We start from the raw sequence: 25109 nt of genomic DNA, 5'->3' as shown, positions 1-25109 counted from the left end.
TCCGTAATGCCCCAAAATGAGTTTTTAACAGAAAAACAGAGAAGTTCATTAAAGTAAAAGTCTGGAAGTTAAGCAAGGACATTGCCCATTTGGGGAGGTGGAAGACCTTGGTAGCAGGACTTTGCAAAACACTTGTGTCACTGGCAAAATGAGCAAAGTGCTTCACAATGGTCTCCACATTATGGTAAACAGACCTCCCATGTAGCATCATTTTGTGTGCTGATATCTGCAGTGCTGGAACAGCTTAGGGGTGGGAGAGTGCCAGCATTCTTGCACACTTCCTGCATCCTGGGGATCACAGCTGTGAAGGAGAGTGGGGCACACTTTCTGTTGCATCTCTCAAATAAAGTCCTGAATGCAACTTCTGTCATTAAGAAATATTTCCTAAGCAGACTCCGTACCCCCCCTTTCCATCTGATAATCATCTCCTTGTGTTTGTGGTAAGTCAACATCCTTCGTCTTTGCCTTATGAGGAAAAGCTATGGCTGTGAGCACTTCAGAATTCCCTCAGTGCTTGCAGATCCCTACGATAACAAACAACAGAAAGCATCTAACATGGCTTTTTCCTTTCCTTACAGAGACAAGCACTTCGCTCAAAAGAGGGCAGCTCCCATACCAGCCTACTGTCTGTACTATCTACTAAGTTACAGCACATGCTTATCTCTCAAATTTGGCAGTGAAGAAAGATGCATGATGCTGCACTCTCCATTTCTGCCTGATGCAGGAGGACAAAAGGGCAGAGTTTGTATAACCCGAAGTCATCCCACACCATGAGAGAACACCAGTGGGTAGCCCTTACTTCCTTTTGGCTACAAGCTGTTTGGAGCAAACTCAGAGACCTTTCTTGAATGCAGCATCTCACTGAAGTCCCAGAGTCTCTCAAAAGTGCTGCTGTGCAGTGGAGGGGGCTGGACCCATACCTGTGTTTGTGGGGTAACTGAGGAATGCTGAGCATGCACACCCAAGGTCTAGGGGGGCACCAGACTGAGCTTAGCAATTTGGTCCACCATCTTCACTCAGGCAAAGCTTTCAGTGATTTATAGCAGCGTGGAGAGAGGGCTTAGGCTGTAGATTTGTTTAAACACTCACATAAAATTGTTTTTCCTGGAGCTCTGAATAAAGTGTCATCATGCTTCTCACCAGGGAAAAATTTTTGGATAAGCTTTTCAGAGAAGCTGAAGAAATGTTATCCAGACACAATTGTTAAACCCAGCTTCAGTTTTGATAGAAGAGCTGCCTTTGTTGGACACATTTTCTGTCTCACCCCACTTTCCTCACCACTCCCCTCTCTTCAAATGGGGAGTCAGTCCCCTCTGACACTGGATAGGCCCAAAGGAAATGCTGCTTCCTCATGCCTGCCTTTTCTGTTAGCAGCAGCTACAAAAAGAACCCGGGGAAGCCATGTGGAGCCAAATCTACACAGAGACAGGGTGCAGAGATGAGAAGTAATGTCATCTGCTAGGAAGTGGCAAGAGGACAGCAGTAGCATTTTCTTACTTTTTCCTCTAAAATACACCTTTCCTATAGCTCACTATAACTGACTGAGTCCATGAGTCTCATTCTGGTTTTCACTGTGAAAACAAAGAGGAGCAGGCAGGCTTAAGGCTGGCAGAAAGATGAGTTGATTTAGGAAATATGAGGAAAACAGCAAGAGAATAACAGAAAAGAGAAAGGGTAAGAAAACAAAGGAGAAGTCAGAACTACGGAGCTTAGTAAAAGACCTGTGGAAAATTAGAAGGCATAGGAGGAAGAGCAGCATTAAAAAAGCACAAGAAAGAATATGGGGAAAGATAAAATTATGGCTACTACAACAAAAACCAGAGAGAGTTAGGACATTTTGAAGAGAGACCTAGAGTGGTTTGAAAGGGTGTGAATGGGAAAGAGGAAATGCAAGAAGGGGAACCAACACAATGAGTTTCATGTTGCTATTGCACAGAAAATGAAAAGCAAAGTGTGCACGCGAACACAAAAGGAAGCCTTGGCCTTACCAGGGCAAACAGGACAGGATGCCACAGGACACGATTTCATCCTTTGTATTAACGGTAGATGGGTCATGTGAGAGTGCTCCTAAGAGTACAGTTTTCCTTCCTAGTATCTCCACAGCTTCTGGAGGATTTCCTTACCTCACGTTACTACATTATAATATGAAGAAGCAGGTTGTGATTTTGTTAGCTGCAAGGGGCGAACATTTCTCCCCTTTCCTCCTATACACACCAGGCCTGACCCTACAGGCACAAAGGATTTATTCTTCCCTTTACAAATTACTTTACCAGCTGAGGAACTGCAATAGCTGCCAAACCCCTCAGAAGCCTGAGACCTCTGCCCCATCCCAGCAAGAACTGAAATGAGGCAGGGGAGAGAGGAAGTGAATTATTTTGAAATGAGTGCTGGGGAGTGGGTAGATGGAGTGACCAGGACACACAATGCAGAAGCAAGCACCACCCAGCCTGGGAAAAGCTGGCAAGTGCTGATGTAGAGTGATCCATTCCCTGCACCATGCTTGGACAGAGTTATTTGGGAATCTCTGTGGAGAAGGTGAAGATTGCTGGTAAAAGCCCTCATCACTTTTCCTCCAAACCACTTGTAATTCGGAGCCAGACTTTGACTGTGAACACTCCCAGCAAAACCAGACATTGAACTAGGTTTTGGGTTGGCTCCACTTGTAGTTCGGGGTTGCCTGTGGCCAAAGTTGTTCTCACCCAGTCTGGTTCAAGTTCAGCCAAGGGTCTGAAACAGCCCTGGTTCAGGTCTTGCTCAAGGAAAAATCTGGAACAAGTTTTCAGCCTGACTGCGGTATGTGTGTGTGTGTGTGTGTGTGTCTGTGAGCAAAGCTGCTCTTCTGTGCTTGCTTGTCACAAAAAATGATGAATTGCAGAAGTACCCATTTGGTGTTAGTCATTCGGTGCAGCAGGAAGGAAGCAGGAAGCCCTTGTGAGCATTAACTTTTCAAAGCAGTTTGCAAAAAAAAGCCAAGGCTCTTCTCCCCTTGGCTACATAGCCACACACTGTTCTTTACCTCCTCACCTTAAGGGGCACCTAGCCACAGCCAACATTCGCAACTCCTTCAGCCGGAAATATTTGCCTGATGCAAACAGCTGAGGTATTTGGTGTCAGCCCTTTCTCTGAGCAAGACGTTTTAAAAGGGGGGAGGGAAGAGGAGCCCTACACTTGCCAAACGGGAGAGGCCTGATTGCACTCAACAGGTTCAGTTCACGCTGTGACCCTGCCCGGCTTCCTGCTATTCAGATGTGTTACTTCCCCTTTGTGGTAATGGCCTGTGGCAGCCAGCCAGAAAACACTATTAATTTCAGAAGTGGCCTGACAACAAACCCATAGCGAAACGAGAGGAAGTGGCGGGGAGGCCATCTGTTAGCTTCAGCAGAACAGTAGGGACACAGCTATGGAGGTTCTACAAGGAAAGCAGATTAATAATCCACAAAGAGGAAACTGGCTAAAATTATCCACAGACCATATTAAAAAAAAAAAAAAACAAAAAAAAAAAAAAAAAAAAAAAAAAAAAAAAAAAAAAAAAACAAGGGAGTCACTTGAGCTGCAGCTGGACAGGAAATTGCTAGAGCTGCTTGCAAATCTCCACTTTGAACAGAACAGCATAGGGAATGCCAAGAGCGGAAACCGTTCAAAACTGGATTAGCACAAGCCAAGTTTAACTGCAACCCACTTCTACTTTCACAGTTTATGCACTCAATCTAGGCCACTACTGCATGAGACACTGACTCACTTTTTTCCCATGTTTTGTTTGCATTTCATTTCACACACTTGCAGTTTCTAAAATTACTTCAAATGTGCTTTGGCTGCCAGGAGTTCTGCAGAACCTCAGCCGACAGCCCCAGCTGCAGCATCAGCCCCTCACTGTGGTACTGCACACAGATTTTGTCACCACGCTACATTGGGCCAGTTATCATCAGGAAGGATGTTAATGAATGTAAGTTGCAGCAGGAAGTTTAGCAATTGCTATAAGCCCCCTTTTTCCTTCTGCAGAGACTGAACTGCTTGAAGGATCCAGAGAGGAAATGAGGTGACTAAGGGTATATAGAGACTTTTCCTACTTGCCTTCATTAAGTTGCAAGGTGGCAACAGAAAAACCATTTACAGGCTGCAGACTGCTGATGAATCTCTGTGAAATGAGTTCCTACCAGACAGCTAAGGAGAACATGAACCCATCTCCTGGCATCTGCAATAGTGGCCAAAATTCATAAACAAATCCAGAAAACAGCAGGTCCTAACTCTTAATTATAGAAGAAAAAATAGTAATGAGGAAAAAACATTATGGCCCAGAGTCAGGTGCATCTCTGGTATAGCAAAGGAATGCTGGAATATTTTGTAATTAACCTAAAGGCTTCAAAAGCATTCCTTTCACCAAAGCAAGACGAGAATCCAGCACATTCACCGTTTATTCATTGAGGCACCAGTGGACCAAAGGGCAAATCAAGGTTTTATTGTCTTAGGGGATGTACAAAAGCTATTGAAAGCAATCATTGCCTTTAAACATAACCATATGGCTTTGTGCAATTAACCACAACCACACAGAGGGGAAAGGGGGAATAAACCAGCCAGGTTCTCCATAGCCAAAAATAGTTATTTATTTATTAATAATTTAAGGGTTTACATTCTTATAATAAATTCCATCTTAAAACTTTTACACCGTGGATTAGACTCTCCCTTATTGGCAACCATGTGCAGGTTCACTGTGCGTACACACAGGTACAAATGCTCACACATACTTCCAGTTTTATACAAAAAAAAAGACGCAAAATATTGCATTTGAGGTGAAGCTCCCTGAAGAATTTGTACAGAGGTAATGCACTGTTTAGCACATCTGAAAGTTTTAAAAAGTGATCAAAAAATCTTTCGCATTCAAAGACAAACCTCCTCCCAGATGATCTATTTACAAAAGGTAAGGCAAAAAATTAATTTAATTTAAAAATATATATATATGTATGTATATATATATATATATCAATGGAACCTACATCAAAAGCATGAGGAAAAAAAAAATCACCACAAGGAAAAGAAAGATATATGAAAGTAGAGACTCTGCTTGCTCACAAAATATGATTTGCAAACTTCTCATCATTGCCATTTCTCCCTCATGGAAAGCTTGCATCAATAAAACTCAGCATGCTGCAAATATGTTCTTTACAGTTAAAACAAACAAACAAACAAAGCAGAAGTTTTGAAAAGAACAAAAACACAGGTATCCCTTGGATTGATTTCTTGAGTATATGTGAATTAAGAAAAAAAAAAAATGCAAATCAATTTAAGGTTAGCTATTTACATTGATCAAGTAGAATACTACCAAGCTCCCAGCAAACAAGTACTCCAAATACACTAAGCTGAAATCTCTTTCTTTGGCTCCTCTAAATTAAAACAAACAAATGAACAAAAATAACCAGTCTTCACTGAAGACAAAGATGCGTGTCACAGATCTGAGAGCAGAGGGCAGAAGGACAGTTCCAGTCTCTAGAGAACACGTGCCCAGCCTGTCCAGCCTCACCCTACCACACTGGAAGTCCTCAGACCCTGGCTACTGCCCAAGCAGGGATGAACGTACTGCCCACCTGCTGCCTGGTCACCACGGTCCTGCCCAGAGAGCTTGCCACGTCCCCTCCCTTTGCAATAGCCAATTCATATTAATTACTCATACTGTGTAACCTTCCCTTGCCTGCACTGGCAGCTGCTTTTTAATAGCAGAGGCCAGAAAAAGAGAAAGCTGCATTTCTTTATCACTGCCAAAGAGAAACCATTGAGGAGTGATCCCATGAAACAGACAGGAGAAGGGAGGTGATGGGAGCTCACGTGGACTGCAAGGAATCCACCTGGAAGACGTTCTGGTTGGAAGGGGTGGTGAAGTACAGCTGCTGGTTCGGCACTCGATTGTCACAGGGGCTGCTCAGTCCCAGAGTCCGCTCAAAGTCCAGCAGCTGACCCATGAAGTTGAAGTTGGGCGAAATGTTGGACTTCTTCATCTTGACAATATCATAGGCATCGTTCATGGACAAGTTCAGCTTCTGCATGAGGTAGGCCACCGTCACTGTGACCGAGCGGCTGATCCCTGCTAAGCAATGCACCAGGACGCCGCAGTTCTTCCCCCGTGCTTCATCTGTACAAAGAGGCAGAGAAGGACATATAAGACAGGGGGTTGGTAACTGATCTCTCAAAACAAATGAGTATCAAGTAAGAAGAAAGTACAGTTCTGATCCCAGTGCCCAGCCGCGCAACTCAGGAGTTAACTTTAGTGGCTTAAAACCAGGACAAGTGGAGAATCCACTCCCCCTACTACCCAAGTCCAAGAGCAGAGAAAACTAAGAATGAGACAAAAGGAGCAGGACACGCTGCATAACACTGTTTTAAAAGTCAGTTTTGAAAGACCGGCTTTTGCCTGGAGATTTGCCTTTAAATTCTTACAGTCCCCTTGCCCCGGCATGGAAATCCTACAATATGTCACTGAAAGGCTTTATACAGACCAGCAGACTGCAAAGGTCTATTAAATTATTCTCCAGCTGTTGTGCAGCTAACAATGGAGGTATTCAGGCATTTTAAAAGAATGAGGGAAGTCACAGGGGACAGCCCATTAGGAGGAACAGGATGTCAACATTGGTTGAAAATGGGTTCCTTTGTAATAGGAAATGCATTACAATGCCTGGAGATTAGTTTCTTTGTGGCTTCCAGCCCACATTTCTTCCTGCTAGGCTCAGATTACCTACATTCTCCACTATTACCGGTATCATTCAACCGGATTACAGCACAGCTCCCTAACAGATAATGCAATGTCCACCCCACCGAAACCCGATGGGGCGATTTGAGTCTTCTCCGAAACGAAGGAGAGTGCAGATTTTAACCAGAACTCCTTGGGCCCAAGGGTACAGGTTTCCAGAGCTGACGGGTAATGCCTGAGGGCCGGCTGACCGAGGCACCGAGCCCGAGAGGTATATCATTATTACCACGAGATTTAATTGAAGCTCTGGCTAGATATTTGCCAGGGACACCGCTTATTCATAACTTGCATTTAAAAGCTAAAGTAAGATTCCCAGATCGTTTCTTTTTATTATACTGCTCTCCAGTAACCACAGAGAATAACAAAAAAAAAAAAAAAAAAAAAAAAAAAGCCCAAAACCAACATCAATAACAAAAAAAGGTCAAGTAAGCCATCAACCCCAGGCTCATTTGCCCCCACCTCCACCCGCCAGGAAGTGATTTAAGAAGATCCCCCAACCTGCGCAGGGCTCAGTCCCCAGCTCCAAAACAAACGAGTCAAGGAGGAATTCCACAGCCAGACAAACCAGGTATGCGTGTGCAACCCTGCAAAGGTCGCTTACAATTCACCGGGACTTCTCAATAACCCTCCAAACAGTCCCAAGCAGCCCCTCAACTTAAGCCGGTTTTATAATCAGAAAAAGGGGCATCCCCCTGAGGCAGCCATAAATGCTGCTACCGATTCTCGCCCGAAACCTCACGAATTCTGCAAAAGATATTGAATTCTGCCTCTTGACATATAGCTGTTAGCAAGTAACCTGGTCTTACCTATAAAGGAGATGGCCTCAGGAAAGAACTGAGACAGGTTTTGGCTCCAGTGGTCAGAGATGGGAATCTGTTTGTACTTGAATTCACCGGCGTTTTCAAAGAGATTAGGCAGGTTAGGAGTAACATTCAAGATGTATTTAATGCCGAACTCTTCTAAAACGTCCAAATTAGTGGAGTCCTTGGCACAGCCTAAGTAGAGGTAGGGTAAAATCTCCACCGGAAAGGAAGGCTGGTTGTTGGAGAGAGGGCTGCCATCGGAATCGGTGGCACTATTGGGGTCTCTGTCAATGTCAGATTCAATGTCAGATGATGAATCGGAGCTGATTCGGAGGCCTCCCAAGCCCAGGACTGGCAAAGGAGGAGAGCTGCTGCTACACGAACTGTCTAGGTTAGTTTCACAGTGCAAGGCGAACTCGGCCTGGAACTTGCTAAAACCACCTGGAGGGAAAAGCAAAGAGGAGAAAATGCAACCTGATATAAGATGGTACGTCGAGTTACTTCCCTGGCACGGCCCTGTCTGCAAAGAAGCGTCTGGTTTGCACCCTCTCGAGCTCCGGGAAAAAGAAGAAAAAAAAAAAGTCACACTCTCATGCAGACAGACTAACTTAAAGGAAGGGTTAAGAAAATCATCCGCTGCGGCGGAGGGCTCAGCGCATTCAAGATTAAAGCTCTGTACCGCTTCGCCCTGCGGGGACCTCTGGAGAGGTGTCTCAGCGGCAATTCCTTCTGCCAGGCTCATGCCGGAATCCCCTTTAGCCCTGTCGTCCCCACGCTGCCATAGTGATTTCAGACATCAAGGTTTCTTTAAACAAAGCGAGGATGGGGGGGGGGGGGGGCGGGGGGGGAGGGGAGGGGAAGGGGGGACGGGAGAGGGGAAAGAGATGTGGAGCAGGGGGAAAAGCCCCCTACCCAGCTCGGTGCTCTCCTGGCGCATCAGTTCACTGCCCGGGGAACGCTGCAGACCGCATCCCCCCCTCCCTCTTCCCCAGGCAGAGATCCACGGGTCTCGGCTCCCCGTCCCCCACAGCCCCGGGCCCCAGGCAAAGATCTCTCCCCCAAGCCCTGGGGCGGCCCTTCTCACCTTCCAGATAAAATGCCTTGCAGCCTTCATCTTTGAGGCGCTTGAGGAGCAGCCCCAGCACGGACTCGCCACCCGTGTTCTCGTTCCAGTCGCGGCTGTGCTCGTCGTACAGCACTACGGTGTCGGTGCCACACCGGCGGGCGAAGCGCTCCCGGTCTTCCTCGCTGCTGGCGACGAGGGACCGCAGGGGCAGGTTGCCCTTCTGCAGCCGCCGCAGCATGATGCCGGGGATGGCCACATTGATGGCCGTCTCGATGTGGGACGACTCGTACAACTCCTGCGGCCGACAGTCCATCAGCAGTAGCCGGTCGTTGCCCATCTCCAGCTGCTCGTTCAGCCACGCCACGGATTTACTAATCGCCATTTCCGACGCGAAAGGGACGGGTCTGAACGTATCTAGCATGAGGAAGGACGGGGGGAGCGGAGCGTGCTCTGGAAGCGCCCCTCTCTCTCACAGAGGCATGCGGCTGGCTCGGCGGGCGGGCTGCACCCCTCTAACTCCGCACAACTTATCTCCCTCCGCCCCAGGAAAATGAATCACGCAGCCCCCCCCCCGCGCCGCTTCCCCCACGCCGGGCGGCGGTGGAGTCACGGGGAGGGAGAAGCAGCCCTGGCCCCGGCGTGTGTGTGAGTGTGAGCGCGTGTGCCTGCGTGCGCGCAGCCAGCCTGCCCTGTCTCCTCTTCTTTCTGTCAATGAATCCCTGAATGAACCTGCCTAATCGCCGCTGCAGCCCGAGCCCTTGGGCTTTTCCTCCGCCACGACTGAATGAAATCCAATTAACGTGCCGCCGAGCGGGGCTCCCCGGCTCAGCATGGAAACACTGCGGCGGTGGCGGTGCCCCTTCCCTTCCGCTGCCCTCCTTTGCTGGGCTGCCCCGCAGCGCCCGCAGCGCCCCTCGGCCGCGGCCCCGCGCAGCCCGGCGGCTCCTCAATGGGTACAACCGCGGCTCCGCTCAATGGATACATTCTCCGGCGCAGCCAATGGGGGCGCGCGGAAGGGGCTGTTGCCGCGGCGACGGGCCGGCTGGAACAGGTTGTGTTGATGAATCGTTAATGAGTTTGTCATTCACAAAAAACGGAAAGGAATTTCCGCTCCGGATAAGCCGAGTGCAAACAAGCGGCAGCCGCGGCGCGGCGGGCGGGGGCGGCGGGGGCAGGTGAGGGGGCGCGGCCCGGCGCTCCCCCCTTCCCTCCGCCAGTACCAGCCGCGGGGCGGCCGCCGCAGCGGGCGGAACAAATAGTACTTTTTCTTTTCTCTCCCTCGATATTTTCGCTCCCTCAATCACACCCCGCGGGGACCGGCCGTGTTCCCTCCAGTTCCCCCTCGCTGATCGTGGCCCGGGTTTTCATTACGGCGTTCCGAGAATCCCATTTTTAGGGAGGCGGGTAGGCTCTGTCCTCGGCTGATCCCTACGGGGGTGAAGAATAAACCCCGAGCTAATCTCTTCCTACGCGGCCCGGCTTTATTCGCTGCACGCAGCGGAGCCGGGGAGCCGGCCCCGCCGCAGGAGCAGCCCGCAGGCGCTCCTGCTGCAGCCCGGGCGGGCCACCCCACAAACGTGAGCAGGGAAAGTGGCCCGCCTCGGCCCGGCCGGCTCCTCCAGATAGTCTGTGATTGAACCGCGTTCGCCCGGCCGCGGCGTGAGTCCGCCGCCAGCAGCGAGCCCGCAGCCACCCCCGGGGCGCGGGGAGCGCCGGGGCCGCCGCCAGCACGGCGGGGTCCGGAGGGGCCCCTCGCACCTGGCAGCGCCCGCGCTGGCGGCCCCGGCCGCCGCACCGGCTCCTCCTGCGGGTGGGGCCCCGCTGTCCCCGTCCTGCGCTTCCCCCGGTCCGGCCGGGCGGAAGGGCGCTGCAGTCCCCGCCGCACCGGGAGGCAGAGGGGAGGGCCGGGCTGCGGTGCGCCGTCGGAGCGGCGCCGGGGTAGCAGGGCCCGGGGGCGACCTGGGGCCGGTGGGCTGGGGGCGCGGCGGAGCCGGAGGCTGAGCCGGGAGCGGTGGTTCAAAGGTGCGGGTTAGCAAATGGGTAAGGGAAAAGCGAGGAGCGACAATAAATCAGGAGAAGCCTAAATGCTAATCCTGCCGCCAACATCTGCTTGTAAGTAAAATTATTCAGGAGAGGCTAATCTCTCTTCCACTGCTACTGCGCTTCAGGGCTCACTATTTTTAACCCCAGCTGAAGGAGATTCTTTAGGTAGTGAGTGGCTGGAGAGTGTGACCCTGGGAACAGATAGTGGCACGGACAGTCCTGTGTGTCCTGCACTGAAAACATGCGTGATGTTAATTAAAGTTGGCACATCAGTCGCTGCAGTTTCAAGCAAGGCTGACACGCAGATGGCATTAACGACATCCTCCCCAGCAGGGATTTTGAGAGGATCCCTTCTTGCTGCCTTTTTCAGAGGCTTGAAGGTGGGACTGAAGTGTTACACAAACTTTTCCTGGCCCTTAGCCGGGAGATTTCCTTGAACTGATGTTTAACTCACTGGGCACACCTCACACCCTGTCCCATGGCTCAGCGAGGGCAAATTGTCCAGCCCACCTTGCCCACTACAGACTTGCCCTCTCTCATTAAAGACTTTCTAGGCTGTTCTTACGAGGTGTTTCACTTGCTGTTCAGCTCTGTATGTTCAGGGTATGCTGTTTAAATGTCCAGAGCAGTGGCAGAACAAACTAGAAAGCAGGAGTCTTTTTTTTTAATTTATTTAAGCATTTTTGGGGGGGATACCTGCCTAGTAGTATAACAATACTATTACAATAAGTAATGATAGCATTTTAAATTAAAGAGATTTTTATCATTAGTACACTCAGATTTGATGGAAATACTATGAGCACTAAAGGTTAAGTATATGAAAGCAGTAAGATGTTAGATGGAGCATGCTCCAGAGAGTTGAATTTCTGAAGTGAAGCTGAAGACACACTTGTAATAATGGTAGCTATAGCCTGCTCATTGCATGGCAGCAGTCTGAGGGTGGCATTTGGTGAGCTGGGACCTAGGCAGGAGATTTTGCACTGCAGGAGAGTTAAACCAAATACAAATAGCACCCTTTGAATTTGCAGTAGTACCTCCCTCAGCACACACCAGCTGAAGAACACTAAAGGAGAATGAGAACTGTGTGTCACCTTGTTGTCTTTGTGTTTGCATGCATGTATGCACTCTCTTTTCCTCCTTCTGTCTGAACTGCTCTGTCCTGTCAGTCACTGAGGGATGCTGGAGCAGATTCAGTTAATCTGATGCTTTGTCAGAGACCAGATGTACAACCCAAGCTTCACCAGGAGATAATTTATCCTTCAACTTCCAGAAGTTTTTGTAGTACCTGAGCAGTAAGAAGAGCCTATTCCTGTCAACCATGATCCCTTCATTCACCCAGCCATTGGCAGTTAGGTTTTCAACTCTGACATGTTTATTTTTGGATGAGGAGGGAATGTGTATATTTACTTAAATTTTGGTTTTGTTTTTTTACTTCCTTGTCTGCAAATAAGATTTCTTCAGTCCAGATCAAAGCTTATTAATAACAAATAGCCTATTTTGCTGGCTTTTGGACCATTTTGCTCATTTTTAGTGTGTGTAGTGGTCCCAATAGATCTCCATGAGTCCTGAGCTTGTCTTGGCCAGAGGAGCAGACACAGAGGACAAGAGCATTGCATGGATGACAGTGATTAGAATTTAGTGTTACTTTGCCCAATTCTTTCATATCTCTCCCTGTAATAGAAGCCCTTGCCCTGAATTAGACAGGCTATCTACATAGTGTAATGGGAGAGAGAAGTACCAAAAAGGCAGGTATCTATGACATTTTGAAACCAGGCCAACTGGGTCACTCTGAGACACTTCACAGTCTGGAATACTAAGTCAGCGATGTAGAGGCATCCTCAGAAGGCTAAGTACTGATGAAATTTCTTCTTGCATTAGACATCATGGATGAGAATTTTTTGTTTTATACAAGTGCTTTCTTCCTCTAAAGATACAGCTTCATGCCTCCCTTCTACTTAATTGAAGCAGAATTTGATAGGAGTCTGTCTTTCTATGAGAGGATGGGACATAAAATATATAGGAAAGGTTTTTCTGTTTCTTTGGTGACACCTTTCCCATGTTGCATCAATCACTATTTACTAGAGCAGGGGCTCTGGCCTTCATTTTCCACATCCCACTGATGACCTGAATCAAAATGGCAGCGACACCTTGTGTATCTTCACTGTTTAATTTCAGGCAAGCAAAGAACACTCTGGGATTGCCTGCTGGAGAAGGCCAAGGAATATAAAACATGCTGGCGTCAGGATTTTGAGTGAGATGCCAACTCAACTCAACTCTGGAAGTGCAAGAGCTTGGAAAACATAGTGAAGACAGGTTTCTCCACTGACAGGTCACACTTAGGCATGAATTTTGAGGATGACTATCAGCTTTGGCTGAACCAGCAAATGCTTGTGATTCAGCTAAAGAGTTATTCAGCTTTAGATGCTGGAAGTAAGAGGTTCACATTTTACCTGGTTGTTTCTCTCATTTATCACTTTCAGAAGGTCTTCAGAGAGGACAAACTGCCCTCTGGAGCTGCTAAGTTCCCATTGTTGTCTCTAAATTGTGCCTAGTGGAACCAGGCTGTACTTTTACATGCTTACCTTGCAGTCTGTGATTCTCGCCTTCAGGTTTATCTCTAAGTCCTTTATACAGTTCCTTTTAGTTTCAGTAAAAGTGAAGAATCAGTGTATGTCTGTGTTGTTTGTGTTAATGACCTATTTGGAAAGAGAAATACACAAATCATCCTAGACCAAATTCTCCATGAAGTACAGTACCATTGGTGTAAAAGTGGTTAGTGCAAGGTGTCTCAAAAGGAGAACAAAAGTGTCCTATAAAGCATTTCATTTGTTTTATGTAAAGTACAAACAATTTATGGAAATGACATTTAACTGGTTATTCAATGTCCAATTATTCACACCTAAAATAATTCCTGAAGTTGGAGAAATAAAACACTTGAATGACTCCATTTAGGAAATCCTTTTGACTCAAGTGCTTTCCTTGAAACAGCAAATAGCTGGATGACTTCAAGCACATATTTAATTGTGCCTTGTAATAAAGTAATGTAATTAGCAATTACTTAGGAATGATGCTTTAAAATACTTAACGGCTACCACAGACATGCAGTCATTTACGAGGTTTTGTTTTCTTGTGATTCCTTGTGGTACAAACAAGGTTCCTTTCTGAACACAGCTCGTATGTGAGTTCTCCAAATTGTTCCTTAGGGTGTGCAAAGTGAGCAGTTTTGTTTGACAGCAGATCACTACTGGCTGTCAGATTCTCTTCTTAGGGGATAAAACTAAGCTTGTAGGAGGGCAGTGCAAGGCACACATTTAGCAAGGCTCACAGTGTATTGGCCAAGCACAGAGGCAAGTGCTGTAATATTTTTTCTTTCTTTTTTTCCTTCCCACCACATGTTGCTATTGCTAGTGACACTTTTGGTGGCACTGACCTGTGCATCACTTCACAGTGGTTTACAATCTGCTGGCAACAGAAACATAGCACAGGTGGGCAGCTGTCTGTTAAAAATAATAAACATGAAGAGAACAGAAGCCTACGTGTCTGCACACTTTTCTTATAAATAGATGTTAATTTGATAGATTTCAAATAAGAAATGGACTGCATAATAAATTAGGCAAAAACCAGAAGCAGATTAAATTATAGAAGTGGTACTGTGTGTATGATTGCATGAAAATACAGATACACCATAAATTTGGTGCCAGTGATTAAATTAATAAATTTTCTTACTGGTGGGAATGCAGATTTATATGGTTCTGTTATCTTAGCTAAGGAATAGAGCAATTCCTGGCTAAAACTTCTGATCCATGGTGCAGAAATATCATGCTATTTGTATACAGACCACAATGTGCTTATATTATTTCTTTGCCAATACCAAAGAGTTCAGTAGTGTCCAGAGAGTGTTTTCATGTTGTGCAGGCTGGTGTTTCACTCTGCTGTTGTCTGCTGTTAGTGGCAGCCTGTATCACACTATACTGGGCACATACATCACACCAGATGAGGCTGCTGAGAAAATGCTGTAATCTCTTTAACGCTGCCCATTTTGACTGAAGGGCTTACTAGGGACTAACGTGGGCTTACCTGGGGAGGCATTAGTGCTGTCACTAAAGTATGTTCCTTCAAAAGCACTGTCCCGTTTTCGTCCCATTCACTCATCCTACAAGGAAGCAAACCTGACAGCATCAAGGAACTGTAGAAAGCAGCTCTCTCTTCCCAATGCTAAAGATTTATTTTCCTCTGTGTTTGTGAAATCCCTTCCTACCAAATCTCTCTGTTCTGCCCATGGGAATAAGCCCTGCCCCTGGGATGACTGAAGGCTTGTTCTGGACCATGAAAAGAGTAAACAAGGGCTGCGTTTGCACAGTGCAGGGTAAATCAGCTGTGCAGAGAGCAGAGCAGGGACAGCAAATTATGTAAGAAAAATATCTTCATCCTGGGACAGGCATATTCAGGAGAAGAAATGCCATGCAGCTATCTTATATTCTGGCTCCAAAGAGAGTCAGTTAGTAGTCCAACCCAGGCATGAACAATTCCATTTCCACTGTCTGTTTTTCATATGGCCACTGGAATGTGTCCTGGGGACCCCATGGAGCTGGGCACACAGTTTGGCTCCAGGACGTCACAGGAAGAGACACATGGACAATTATGTGTCCTGGCACCTGCAACTTCCATTTAGCACTTCTGCTTTACTTTTCACTCATATTCATTTTCACTCATTTTCACTTTTCCCTCATAGGGACTTCTCCTGGGCCAGGCAGGACCTGCACCAAACCAGCTACACACACTGACTGACAAAGGTAAGAGTTTCCTTACTATTGAGTTTGGAGCTTTCCCTGGTGACCTGCTGCTGTCAAAAAAGGTTGGTAAAAGCTTTTTGAGGGGGAAGTACCAAACTGATGGCCAGACCTAGGTGCTAAAATGTCCTACTCTGTTTAAAAAAAACAAAGGGCTCAAGTCACATGCTGAATTTGAAACACCCGTGGAGCTGGCTTCCAGGCACTGGAATGACATATAAGTCACCCAAACCCTTCTGGTTTAGTTTGCTACATTTTGCACCTCCATCCCTCCAAAACAAACAAACAGACAAACCAGAACATAAAAATAAAACTGCCAAACTACAGTGGTCTTAAGGGGTCAGTCACTACAACTCCTAAGTCCCACAGTTCAGGCTGGCTATTTCATTTGGAAGCTTGAGAGACTTTAGTTGGTAGGAGAGGGAAACCAGTAGAAGGAATTTGATGTAAATAGAGCAAGTGGGGAAAGGGTAATGCCCTAAATGTGGAGCAGTATTGTAAATATCTGAGGCAATATTGGGTTGTATACATTACTAGAAAAGTATATATTGAGGGTGCAGAGTCCTTTTGAAAGACACACATCTCAAGGTAAGCCATAAATGGGTGTGGTAGTCCTTGCTTCATCTTTGATTCGGTATTTAAGAGCTCTGCAGTATAAAATATACCTCGAAGACTGGGTGTGTGCAAGTGTAATCTCTGCAAATATTGGCAAGACAGTTACTGTTGTCAGGTTTATTCTGGCTTCAGTATGCTTAGGTATTTATGAGGACTGAATAGCAGAACTGTCACAGCCAAATACCAGGTCATCCCTGGGTATGTCAGAGCACAATGACATGATGATTACTGTACTGTTCATGGTCACAGTTTCTGTCACTTATTTGGTACATTGGTGTCACCAACATACCACAAAGGTAAATTATATTAAAATACTGCTTTCTCTGAGCAATTTTGTAGCAGAACTGTAAAGTACAAACCATTTTCACAAAGTTTCCTATTCTGGCTAAATTGTGGGCATAAATCTCTGTTCAAGGGTTCACAAGACATTGTTGTAAAGACACCTACAGCCCTATGCTTTCCAGTGGCACACTGGAGCCTCCCTGCTCTTTCTTAGAGGTTTTTGTCTGGTAATCATTATAAATGTTGGTTGGTTATTTTCTTTTTGCTTCTAGTCCCAGTTTGCAGCAATCTGCTTCATTTCATATGGCAGTTCCATCAGATCAGAGAAGTCAAGCATTTCTGGATCACAACAGAATTTGAATGGGAATAAGAAAAGTGCAGGAAGCAAGGACCAGCATTCAGTGGTTCTCTGCTCCCTTTCCAGTCTGCACCAGATTAGTGCCTTAGCACAGGGCTAGGATGAGCTGCCTGGAGGGGAGCACTTTCCTTCAGATAAGAAGGTTTATGGCCAGCTGTAATAACTGGATTCAGAAAGGTGAATGTTACACAACATGGAGGTTAAAACTAAGTGGGTTGTAGGTACAATTGCTTCTGTAGCGCATTTCAGCAAGGAGAATCCTGAAGACCATGACCAGATGCATCTAATCCCAGCCTTGCCCTTGTATGGGACTTAGGCAAGTCTTTGAAGAGGAGACACTGCCTGCAGTGATGCCATTTTTGGCTGCTTCCTCTGTGATTGGATCCTGAAGATATGGAGGGTTTTGGGTTTTTTCCCTGAGTGAAGTGTAACTTTATTTAATCAGGGAAATCACATTAGAATTATGCTATGGATGATGTATCCTAGATGGTTAGGTCTTCAATACGTAGAAGAACACTCAGTGAGTCAGCCCTGCAATTTTTGGTGGAGTAGGTCTATTCCGGTGTGTGGGTGTTCGCAGAACAATTACGTAAGTGTCAGGGTAACGAGGAACTTTTGACATTTCTGGCAGCTTAACTGAGTTCTTTTCAGTCAAAAATACACTAATTGTTGTTCTCTTGCATTAAACACACATCACTGCCTTAACTGGATTTGGGAGGCTTTTTTTTTAAACGTCAGTTGTCAGGGCAAGATACTGGAGCAGTTTTATTCTTGAGAAAAGAGGAGATTTTTCACAGTTACAGTGAGACAAACATTTGTGAGAACCATTTAAATCATGTAAGAGGGTGCGAAAGTTGATATGCCATATGCCTGGAATTTACTATGGTAAAGCTAATTACTGCCACTGAATGCAAGGGCCCATCAGCATTTTCATCACACCCACCCTCAACACCTTGTCTTTTCTTTTTTTTTTTTTTTAATTTTTTCAGTTTTAGTTTGCCACTTTTTTTTGCCTATGTAATTTTTGAGATGGAGAATGATAACACAGCCTCCAAAGTAACCCTTGAAATATATTATGTCCTATATTCAAGGTGAGCAGGTTCAGTACCCCACTGAAGAATGGTGGATTGCACCGCAAAGGCAACTGCTTTCCTACATGTATTGCAGAGGGAAAGAAGAACTGGTTTGTCTGCCAAGATCAATATAGCAAAATTAGTCAGACCAGGTCAGTGACCAAATGGCACTTTCAGAAAAGATTTCTCTCTAGAGATTAAATATGAAATTAAAAAAAATGGTAACTGTTTTCTTTCTTATTTAATCCAAACTGTGCCTATGGTACCAAAACCCTGTAGTCAAACTAGTCAATGGAATTTATGGGTTTTTTAATCCAGAAAAATATGAAATATTTCAAATTATCATGACCTTGATATACTGTCTCTTCTTCTACATGGAACAATTAATGAGCCAGTCACAGCTCTGAATGGTGCTGAGCATCCCGCTGACATGCCTGAACATCTAACAAAACAGCACTTGTCAGTGGATTTTGGAGAGTCAACTAATGGCTGCAGGATGTTTTTAATCTAAAAAAGTATATTTCCCGAAGTCAGAGAGAAGGGCTCTGTTACATGCTGTGTGGGTTCAGAGCAAGAACAACCTACCAGCTGTGTTTATGCTTGTCCACACTCAGTGTATTGGCTGTGGTAGCCAGTCCTTTCTGAGGCTGGAAGTATGTAAGGTGAGCATTCCACCAGTGACAGCATGTGGTGAGGAATCACTAAAGAACCTGGGTTCTTTGGGCTCAAACCAATATAGTTTTGGCCAGGAATTTTTCTAATTAGTGAGGACAACTTCAGCCTGGATGTTCTGTCTTAATGATGTGTACATTATGTGAGGGTAATAATTGGATACAGAGGAGCATGTGTGTTCAGCGGGTGTGTTGCTTATTACTTCTCTTTAAAATCGCAGAATCAAAGTTTGAATCTGAAGTTGCTGCAATCATCCCATTTGCTTCCCCAAAACTTAGAAAACTCTAGAGATCTGCAGCATGAACTGATGGCCTTATATTGCTAGTAGTCTGGTAGACTGAAGGGATTCATTGTTCTGATGTGTGCAGGAGGAATTGCTTAAATCCAATGAGCAAAAACAAAGGGACTCTCAGTGCCTCATATTTCTTCCCCAGGATTTATGCAAAGAGGAACCAAGTCTTCTGCATTGAGAACTTGAGATGAGAGTGCTCTTCACTCTAGCTCAGTACTTTCAAGTGCCACCCCTGTTGATTCATGTAGTTACTCAGAGAAAACTGGAGGCAAATAAGCATGAGTTCTCACATTCAAAGGCCTCTCTACACTCAGTGATAAAATTAATCTCTTTTAGATTCAGAAACAGGCTAATTATTTAAAAACATTTGCTCCCACTCCTTTAAATTCATCAACAACACGTGTGATGCTTCTGCTATGAAAGGTGGACAAGAACTGTTAGAAACAGGTAGGGAGAGGTCACTGACCCACATCACTTATCTTCAGGGCAATGCAGAAATGTACCACAGGGATTTCCTTTGAACCATTTTGTTAGTTGGACTTTTTTACTTACTGAAACCTGCAGTAGTAAATGTATGGATACTGCATTATTAGTTGGTAAAGCTAAGAGATACATTTTTATTGGAAAATACTGATTACTACCTGTTAATCATCCCTCTCTGTTGAGGACATACCATTTGATTCAATCATTTTGAAGCTATCTCATCTGAGTAAGATCATCAGTGGTGTTACTGCAGTTTTCCAAGCTAGGTTTAGCTGACATAGAAAGGCAAAAGTAGTGCCTGGAGTTGGACCTATGGTGGGTGTTGATTGTCTTTTTGCTCTTAAAAGCAAAGCCTATATTGATTTTGCAACTGAATCCCTGAAAAAAATATATTGCCTATTACTTTGGAAGGAAAGTGAGGCCAAAATGGCAGATAAATTAACCAAGGACTTTTTATTCTCAGGGTTTGGAATTGATCAGTTGCTCTGATCATCCATTAAGCTGGATTCAGCACATTGCCTTTAGAAAGAAGGGGAAGATGAACTTCTGACCACAGAGACAGTACAGATGAGATGGGAAAAACAAGTCAGAGGGATCAGGTCCAGCTGTGGCAAGTTGAGCTCCAACCAGGCATTACAAGTAAGGCAAAGATGACCCCAAAACCTCCCCTAGGCCAACAGCTGCCCTGTGGATCTGTACACGTTCAGCCCCATGTCCCTTGTCTCCTTACCTCCCAAATTCCCACCTGACCTTCATACTCAAGTCTCCAAAAACATGGGACTGCCACCATTCACCGTGGATTGTAGAGTTTGCCTGCGAGCAACTCCCGGGCATCTGATGCCTGTCCTACTTGGCCTGTTGTGAGGCACAGTGATGGGAGGGTTACATGTGCTGGCGAGCAGGGAGCTAAGCATTTGCTGAGGTTCCTTTTGCCTAAGGCCACCCCTTAGAGAAGGGACATGTTTGGGAGCAGCCAGGAGACTTTTTGCTCACTTGGGTGGTGTTATGAATTGTGGCTGAGGTCAGGGAGGAAGGAGCAAGGTCTGGACAAAATGGGGCTGCCGAACCTGAGAGAACAGCTCCCCATGAAATGTACTGGCTCTGCTCTCTCTGAGAACAGGTTGCCCATCAGGTCTGAGCTCTTATTGCTGGCTTGGGGAGAAAGTGCCTTAGCTGACGTATTCTTAGATAGAGACTGTTTTTTTCAGCTCTGTAATTTTCCCAGCCAGGCCATTTGTTGAAACTCAAGGTTTTTTCTGCTGCTGGGTGAGAGGGCACCCCATGCCTCTTTGTGGGCATAGTCATTTGGAGGAACTAAGAAATGCTTCTTGAGAAGTGGCAGGGAGGACTTTTTTCCTGACTCCTTTCCTCCCCTCAGGTCCAAAGAAGAGTTTCTACGAAGCAATTTATTTTTGTCGGTTTGGTTTTTTTTAGAAGACATAGCACTTCTAGGAGCCTACAGTCATTCTATACTTGGAAGAGAGGAGCTGGGTATGTCAGATAGGTGTTTCAGAAGATGGATGTACCATTTCATTCATTCAAAATGAATTTCTAAGATAACTATGTCAAAGATTTCCTCCAAGGCTTTCCTTAGCACAAGGTGCATGTTTTTCTGAAATTTCGTGTATGTTTTCAGGACTTCCATAAGAACATGTGGGCCATATTTGCCATGAAGTGGCCCTTGGACCAGGGTGAATTTTACTTTCCAAAAATCAACTTCAGCTGAAGTAACCTAAAGATCATGTAAAAAAAAAAAAAAATGCCCCACTGTCAGTGACATTTGTGAATGATGGAAAACCATCCATATGGCCAAACAGACCTATCTGCACTCCCCCACGGGTAGTGACTTAGAGGATGAAAGTAATATTCATCCTGATCATCTGTTTTGTAACAGGATATTTATCTCAAGCTTTCAAGAATGTCATTATTATTGGGGGAGGGGGGGAAAGGGCAGTAAGACAGAATCTGTAATAGACTATCAATTTTGGGAAGCAGATGAACTGGAGGCAGAGAAACCTGCCTGAACCCCATCATTCAGCAGCCCTGCTTTTGCCCAGAAAGAGGGGCTGTAGGGCCATGATAATACAAGGGGAAGGAGGAGGAGGAAATGTTCTCTCTGCGGTCAGTTAGGAGTTCGAGGAGACTAAGTGGGGTCTGAAAAATGGTAGGACCCTGAAAGGGAGGGGGATGGTGACACATTAAGTGTGTCTGAAGAGAGGAGTGGTTAGGACAGGGAGTAGGGACAAGTCTGTAAAATTGTTTCTGTGAGCACATCCTTGAAAGCTAATCCAGCTGCCCTGCGGGGAGGCTGGCAGTGCAGGAGGCTGAATCTCGGCTCTGGAACTCTGGTCTAGTTAAGCAAATGACATGGTTCTGACTGATACTGGCACAGAGTACAGCTCAGCGGTTGTGGCTGACTAAAAACCATCTAATTTAAACTCCATTTCTGAACTAAGGAGCATGAAAATTTCAAAGCTTTTTGCTTCCAGTCGAGACATCCAGGGGTAGTATTAATAGCTTTGGTGAACTGTGCTCCATTGATTTAAAGCACCTGTGCTTCTGAAAGTCAGGATTTTATCAATTTTTTATCACTTACACAGGAAGCAGTGCTGGGCTTAATGCTATTTATCCAGCTGGACATATTGACTTTGACTTAGGAGATCAAAGCATTTTGGTTAGGGATTGTGTAACATCTTCCTATAAGAACTGTCAGGGGTAAATTTACCAAAGCCTGAAACTTTGATTGATGATCACTTTGCATGAGTGTTCAGCATCAGGAAGCACACAATAAACCCCTTCTCTTAATGGAGGTACAGGCTGTGGCCTCTTAAACATACATATTTTGAAACACATTTCATCACCTCCTTGAACATAACAGTACACAAAACCCTGGAGGTGCACTTGAAGGTGAGCTCTCCCTCAGCTCCAAGGAGGCGACCCAAGATTCTTTAAGATGCAGCTTCATATAGTGCAAACCTGGAGCCAGTAAGGAGAGCAAGTTATTTGTCTTTGTCTTTTTCTTTATTTTCTTGCCCTTTGCCATTGTAAAAACAGCATTTTCCAATAGGTAAGAGGTTGGAAAGTGCACCTTCAGGATCTCAGAAGTTCAGTCCTGTGCTCTCATGAGTCCTCCTCACAGCGCTGGCAGATTAGATCCAGCCCTTCCTTGAGGCCACATGAAAGAGACTTGACTGCTTGTCCCAGCTTAAGGTGACACATATCACCTTCTGTGAACCAACTTTGTCCAACTATTTATATATGAGTGGTACTAAATATACTTGTTAAACACTTTGACATCTTATATCACCAATTACTGAGGGTCTGTTCACATACTCTTAAAGGGAAGACACTGTGCCCCTTCACCAGGGTAATGAGGAAAAACTGCGCAGAGAGGAGCTCAGCAGGGGATTCTCATTTAGGGGTGCTAGCTGCCCCCTAACAGAGAATACCTTCTACTGCTGGCTGTAAAGGGAGCCATGAAAAGTAATCTCCTGCCTCTGTCTCAAATGATGCCATGCAAAATATCTGTCCTAGCCTAAATGTACATGAAACCATAGTGGTCCCCTCACCACAAGAGGTGTTGTCAGCATGGATGTACTCTTAGAATAGTTGTCCTTAATGCAGTAGTAGGGGGCGTGTACAGAATTAAAATAGATGAAAATGACAGATGGTTGCCTGAGTTTTTCTCTCAACATAAAATTAAAGCCCAATAAATAATACAGCATTCTACTGGCCCTATTGCTGTCTATCAGTGGGTTTCAAAGCCATGTAGAGCTTTGATCAGTCTGAAAATTATTGCTGTTGCACAAGACAGTGTTACTCTTTTTTTTCTCTAGGTGCTCAGAGTGCAGACTGGGCCCAAAAGATGGGCCAGCCCTACTTTGGCCCAGCACATCCTCTGCGCCCTGCAGGTCTGTTCCAGGGCTGAGTGTGGCTGTCAGAGTCCTGCTGGCTGGCACTTACCTGTGACTCAGGCACCTGCAGGCAACTTGCTTCTGAGCAGCAAGGCATTTTGAGTGATGGTTAAGTTGCTGCTGCCACTGTTTAGTCTGATAGTCACAGCCTTTGTCCTGAGTGTGCCACAGCCTGTGCTCAACTGACCTGTACTACTGCAGTGCTCAGGGGTCTTCTGTCTTGCAGAAGGAAATATTCTCTGGGCTTTTCCTTTATTTTCCTTTTTGTTTTTAGCTACAAACAAACACTAAATATTTGGAGTGTGGATTGCATGGCTCAAGGACTCAGGATGATTAAAAGCAGGAGACCTGCAGAGACATCCAGAAATTATTGTTTTTAACAAGACAGGAACTTTGTCTGAAAACAGGATGACCTGCTGCAAAAGACGCCGACAAATCCCTGTAGAGCTTTAGAAAAAACAAGCAGGCGCCTGAGTCTGCTTTAAAAAAAAATCCTGCCTAGTAATAAAAAGGGATGTGAGGGTAAACAGGAAAAGAGCACTCCACACTGTGAGCAGCCTAGAGGAGGAGACGCTGGGAAGAGTGCTGATCTGAAAACCTGATATGGAAACTAAAGGGAAAGATTTCTTAATATTCCTCAGGACAAACTCCCTGTAAAAGCCTCGACGCAGTTTGGAGTGGCCGCTGCCCACTAGTTCCTGTGTGCCTTTGTTCTGGTACTGCAGAGGGTGTGGGAGGGTAGCACATGCTCCACAGGTTTTGTTGGCTGGATTCCGTGTCCATAAAGAAGTGTTGGTTCTGACTTGCTTGAAATACAGGCTTAAGGGACAGTTCTACTGCGTAACTGTATTTCCTGACAATGAAGTGACTGCAGTTCTGCACACCTGTGCAGTTATACTGCAGTACAACTCACTTTTCTAATTTTAGCATGAATCTCATGACATACATTGTTTTCTGCTAAGCTCTAGCTCCTCAAGTTTTGCAGTTTCATGATAATCTCACCTTTCATGAATCTGAATCCAGTCTTTCTAGCCTTCATGTCTTAGAAAGAGAAATCTTGAAATCAAAGGCAGTGTAGCATAATGTATAAAACAAAAGCCTTATTATTGTTATGTTTTGCATGGTGATTTTAAAATCAAATACTATTTTGAGGAATTAGTATATTGATATTTGGGCTTGATCACATTACCACTTCTGCTTTTTGGCAGAATTTTCAGGCTCAAATACTAAGCAGGTTTTCCATTAGAACCAGCATACTGTTAGTGAGACACCTATAGAGATAAAGGTGATGGGATAAGTATGCAGCATCAGGTACAGGCCCAGGTATATCAGAATCATAGGATGGTTTGAGTTGGAATTGACCTTAAATACTATCTAGTTCCAATATCCCTGCCATGGGCAGAGATGCCACCGACTAGATTAGGTTGCCCAGGGCACCATCCAACTTGGCCTTGGACTCTTGCAGGGATGGGGCATCAACAATTTCTCTGGGCAACCTGCTCCAGTGCACGACCACCCATTGAGTAAAGAATTTCTTCCTCATATCTAATTTAAATCTCTGCTCTTTTAGTTTAAAGCTGTTTCCCCTAGTCCTATCACTATCTGTCCATATAAAAAGTCACTCTCCCTCTGTTTTATAAGCCCCTGTAAGTACTGGATGGCCACAATGAATGCCAAAATCATTTGCAACAGGTTTCTCCTCAGTGCTGCTCCAAAGTCAAACACTTCCTCAGAACTGAAATAACACCTTAGTGGCCAAAGGAGGATTCAGCGGGACATAAAACACACTGACAGTAAAAGATTCATCCTCTGAAATGTAGGTCCTAGTCCCTACCAAAATGCGAGTGGTTTGGGCTGGTGCCCATGGTTTGGCTTCACATTGGGGCTGTTAGGATGGAAGCTGCTCCCCTCTGAGCACCAGAGAGTTGACACAGATCAGCCCCAACAGCCGTGCTCCTACACTTGCTGAAAGAGCGCAGCTT

The 25109-nt window shown here is 45.5% G+C and overlaps 1 protein-coding gene across 1 annotated transcript; it reads right to left on the bottom strand.

The window, feature by feature from the left end:
* Positions 1 to 4591: 4591 nt before the first annotated feature.
* Positions 4592 to 9535, bottom strand: DUSP6 (dual specificity phosphatase 6). The gene is made up of 3 exons (XM_082279628.1): positions 8624 to 9535; positions 7543 to 7980; positions 4592 to 6121 (listed from the first exon to the last, which is right to left on the bottom strand). The coding sequence occupies exons 1-3, from the start codon at positions 9024 to 9026 to the stop codon at positions 5814 to 5816; spliced, it is 1149 nt and encodes a 382-aa protein (XP_082135754.1). The 5' UTR covers positions 9027 to 9535; the 3' UTR covers positions 4592 to 5813.
* Positions 9536 to 25109: the final 15574 nt, after the last annotated feature.

Source organism: Coloeus monedula (genome assembly GCF_965178545.1).
Source record: "Coloeus monedula genome assembly, chromosome: 4".
Lineage (NCBI taxonomy): Eukaryota > Metazoa > Chordata > Aves > Passeriformes > Corvidae > Coloeus > Coloeus monedula.
Note: the sequence above shows the minus strand (reverse complement) of the source record. Positions and strands in the feature narration are given on the sequence as shown.

Coding starts and splice junctions, on each gene's coding strand:
- DUSP6 (XM_082279628.1), bottom strand. CDS start 9,026: ATGCTAGATACGTTCAGACCCGTCCCTTTCGCGTCGGAAATGGCGATT. Junction 7,981..8,623: donor CAAGGCATTTTATCTGGAAG/GTGAGAAGGGCC, acceptor TTTTCCCTCCAG/GTGGTTTTAGCAAGTTCCAG. Junction 6,122..7,542: donor TGAGGCCATCTCCTTTATAG/GTAAGACCAGGT, acceptor CTCTTTGTACAG/ATGAAGCACGGGGGAAGAAC.